This window comes from Oryx dammah, unplaced genomic scaffold, assembly GCF_014754425.2.
Source record: "Oryx dammah isolate SB20612 unplaced genomic scaffold, SCBI_Odam_1.1 HiC_scaffold_28, whole genome shotgun sequence".
NCBI classification, from domain to species: domain Eukaryota; kingdom Metazoa; phylum Chordata; class Mammalia; order Artiodactyla; family Bovidae; genus Oryx; species Oryx dammah.
The window spans coordinates 57,781,698-57,786,028 of record NW_024070212.1 but is presented as its reverse complement, the minus strand read 5'-3'; the positions used below and the strand labels follow the sequence as shown (position 1 = coordinate 57,786,028).

Sequence of the window (4,331 nt, the reverse complement as noted above, 5' to 3'; positions counted from 1 at the left end):
TGGCCAAGTAAGGTCTCTTCTTTTTAATATGCTGTCTAGTTTTATCATAGCTTTTCTTCTAAGGAGCAAGTATCTTTCAATTTCATGGCTGCAGTCACCATCCACAGTGATTTTAGAGCCCAAGAAAATAAAGTCTGTCACTGTTTCCATTGTTTTGGCATCTGTTTGCCATGAAGTGATGGGAGTAGATGCCATGATGTTAGTTTTCTAAATATTGAATTTTAAGTCAGCTTTTTCACTCTATTCTTTCACCTTCATCAAAAGGCTCTTTAATTCCTTTTCACTTTTTGCCATTAGGGTGGTGTCATCTGCATATCTGAGTTTATTGATATTTCTCCTGGCAATCTTTATTCCAGCTTGTGCTTCATCCAGCCTGATATTTTGTATGACGTACTCTGCATGTAAGTTAAATAAGTAGGGTGATAATATACCTGCATTTCATATGATATACTCTGCCTATAAGTTAAATAAGCAAGATGACAATTTTTAATGGAGGAAGGTTATCTAGGATGTTCATGTAAACAACTTTTAGTCATGGGTTTCTAAAATTCCAGTTTATGAAGTTTTATGGTATATGTACAACAAATGGCAACCCACTCCAGTATTCTTGCCTGGAGAATCCCATGGACGGAGGAGCCTGGTGGGCTACAGTCCACGGGGTTGCAAAGAGTCGGACACGACTGAGTGACTTCACTTTCACTTTCACTTAGTGTTAGTTTACTGATGTAAAGATAACCATCATTCAAATATGCATATATCTTTAAATCATCAATTATATTTATTTCTCTGATTATAAAAGTAATAAATGATCATATCTGGAGGATTCAGAAAATCATAAGACAAAATACAAAAATCACTCATAATCCCACCATCCAGAAATCATCACTGCTGATACATTCATACATATAGTCTTTAGTCTTCTTTCTATATGTATATTCAACCACCTGGGTAATGACTTACCATTTATTAAATGTGACTCTTTCTGCCAAAGTGATGCATTATTCAAAGAAAAACAATTTATACTTTTTTTCAATGCCTCAGTGTGTACTAAACATTCTTTAAGGGCTGTAAAAATCATAAAACCAATACATTAAAATTTCAAAAGTACTTTTAGAGTAGAAATAAACTCCCAATAATACATATGCTAGAGCATATTTAAGAACTCAAGTATTCAGTCTAATTGAAGTCGCAATGGTGATATTTTTCAAAGTATTACTTTATCATTACATTTTCTGCATTGCCAAGGAGGAAGTTTTAGCATCAGTAGGATGAAAGCAACATTGGCTTCTTAAATTTGTCCACAAGATTAACTGTTATCACACCTCCATTGATTCATGATTATCTTCCTATTGAATGTATTCTAAAGCTCCTCTAAGATAGGAAGGCCCAAGACCACTAAAATGAAATACTGATTTATGATTATTCTAATACTACTCAGCATTTGTGAAGGAAACTGTATCCACAAAGCATGTTTTAATTACTAAATCCCAAAACACTTTGCTGAGCTAGGTATAGAAGAATTCTTTCATAAAGGAGGAAAATGAACACTATAAATCAACATACTAGGTTGAAAATTTGCATGGCTATGCATTACGATTTCCAGCATCACAAGTGGCTTAAGGAATGCCTCAATGGAGCATGGACTCCCACTGGTGGCCACAATGTCACAGCCTTGAAGTCAGCTTCCTCTTGACTGTACCAGTAATTCTGCCATATGGATTGTCTAATGGTAACAAGACCTGTAGAAAAACCACAGGGCAACTTCAGAGACACTGAAGAGAGATGAGGTGATTTTCCAGAAAATTAAAGAGTTTTTCAAAAAATTTAATTATCAGGATATAAATGTTTCTCAGATACATTACATATCCCTGCTTTTCAAACAGAGTGTAGTGAACACAATTTGGCCTTTGCTTGATGACTCACTTTGAACATCAATCATTGTCCAATGCTATAATACTGTCATGCCCTCAGGAACATTTGAGGTCCTCAGGACTCTTAGCCTGATGCTAACTGGCTCCAGACAGCTGTGCATTTGCAGTTCTGTCCTGCACTCTGTCATTAGTTACTTCTCTGCTGTTTTCTTTGTGTCCTGACTCCCTGCTTCTCATATGTTGCCCTCATTTTGTAGGCACTTGCTGAGTAAGGGCCCAAGAGTGACCAGCCATCCTCAAGATGCAAACACAGACACAGGGACAGTTTGTTCACCCCCTTGGGTGCCTTTACACAGAGCCTGACACAAAGGATCTCAGGCCTTCCTGCCTGCAGGTCTCTAGGGGAAGTTTTGAGTCTGACTTCTTAGAGCAATAGACACAGTGGCCTCAGTCTACCAGAACACCATTGAGCTAGGATCACTGCAGGCCTGGAGTATCAGGAGCCTTGGGAGACCCTTCTCCTTAGGTTGGGGTTCCTGAGCTAAGCACTGCTCCACCCATGAGCCTGAACCTTTCTCTGTTTGGGGCCCATTGGTTTCCTTTTTGCTGAACATGTCCCTTTTCTTCCCTTTAGAAAGTAAGCTGTCAGAAAAGTCTTTACATCCAAATTGACAGTGGCATTCTGGGAATCTATATCCCCTCCATCCTCTGAAGTAAACAGTGCTGCCTCTCCTTCTAGCTGAATGGACAGTGACTGTCCTCCTCTGCAACTCAGGGCCCTATTTCAGCCATACCAGGCCCCTCAGCATGACCTTACTTACCCAGCGCTACTCCCCAGCCTCCCTCACAGCTGTTGCAGTACAGAGCGTGATGGAACATAACATACAGAACAGAAACAGGGTACCTGGCTAGACAACTGAGACTGATAAGGCTCCTGGGGCAGCAGGCCCAGAAGGTAGGACCTTCTGGACACCCTTCACTGACCTTTTGCCATCAAAGGAGATGATTCTCTGGCTGTGCAGCCATGGTAATAGAGGGGCCCTTCCTATCTCACTTCCCCAACACACTAGAAGCAGCCAACAGAATGGTGTGGTTTTTTTTTTAGCACACTGGAAGCCCATGGGAAGATGGATCAGAGAAGACCTGCCAATCTGAAAGTGATCCAAGTGGGGAGGGACAGTTCTGATCTCCCAGGACTGAGCAAGCCTATCTGTTGGGACTTCAGGCTGGCTAGTGAGACACACTAACTTGGCTGAACCTTCTGCCATGGCTAAAAGCAAGTCATGGTTAAGTGCTTTTTCTAAGGGCGGGTTTCCTTTCGAAACTGAACTTCCTCGTCTTGCCTGCTGTAATTGCGATTAGAAACACAAATATCTTTCATTTTGTGTGTGTTTATTGCATGCTATTCCAAACTGACTATCTAAAAGTTAGGGGTGATAGAAGAAAATAAAAAGATAATCTTCTTCCTTTCTTCTCATCTCCTTGTGATGGAAAAATAATGAAGCTGTGACCTTCTGTGGCACCTTTTGGAGAAGTGGATTTCAGAGCTGCTTCTTTGGGCACACTCTGTTCTTTCTTTGTCTTTTACTCTCTGCAACTTTCAAGCCTCCTCTATAAGCATTCATCCACTTCTAGGGCATCCCAGCCTCAGATATGGAAAGGCCAGAGTCTTAAGTGGAACAGTTGCAACTATAAATATCCCAACAGCAACAGCTATTAAAAGTTGTGGCAGTTGTACCACCCCAAGTTTACAAAGAGGGTTAAAAAGTGGACAAGGCAGGGGAAATGTGCTTTAAATATTTTAAAAGTTCTCTTACCTCTTCCTTGTTGATCAGTCCCATTTTGGACATGTCTATGTTAAAGTAGTGAATGTTCGGCAGACTGATTTCCATATCTTCTATCTGGAATCCACAATAATATGTATCACGTTGGAAAACTGGGAATCTGTCTGTATCACTACTCACCCCCAGCCTCCAAATAACTCATTACTCAGATTCCACATTTGTCTCCGGGACACCCTCTGGTGTTCCTCTACTGCTCGATGCTATTCTCTCTCACTAGTACTATTATTAAATGATGGACACATTCCTCCCTCTGTGTATGAAATCCATTTCTCAGAAAAGTAAAATCTCCTGGGGTCAGACACCTGGGAGATATTCAGCAGCCAGCTGGCCTCCAGATGCTGGCCTGTCAACCTCCTCAGTTCCCGCTCAGTCCATACCCTCCTCTCCAGGCATGTCCTCAACATTTGCAGGCCCTGGAGTGAGAGCATCTGGAGGTCCCCACACCAGATGTTTTGCACTTCCTAGGTGGCGCTAGTTGGAGAAGGCAATGGCAGCCCACTCCAGTACTCTTGCCTGGAAAATCCCATGGATGGAGGAGCCTGGTGGGCTGCAGTCCATGGGGTCGCTGAGAGTTGGACACGACTCAGTGACTTCACTTTCCCTTTTCACTTTCATG

The 4,331-nt window shown here is 41.7% G+C and overlaps 1 protein-coding gene across 1 annotated transcript in view; it reads right to left on the bottom strand.

Moving 5' to 3' along the window:
* Window positions 1–926: 926 nt before the first annotated feature.
* LOC120856945 (uricase) overlaps window positions 927–4,331 on the bottom strand; it is a 33,886-nt gene continuing 30,481 nt past the window's right edge. The window contains exons 7-8 of the mRNA XM_040232445.1: window positions 3,689–3,772; window positions 927–1,739 (exon numbers count right to left, since the gene is read on the bottom strand). Coding sequence (XP_040088379.1) covers window positions 1,665–1,739; window positions 3,689–3,772 — 159 coding nt within the window. The 3' untranslated portion in view covers window positions 927–1,664. The remainder of the gene's footprint in view (window positions 1,740–3,688; window positions 3,773–4,331) is intronic.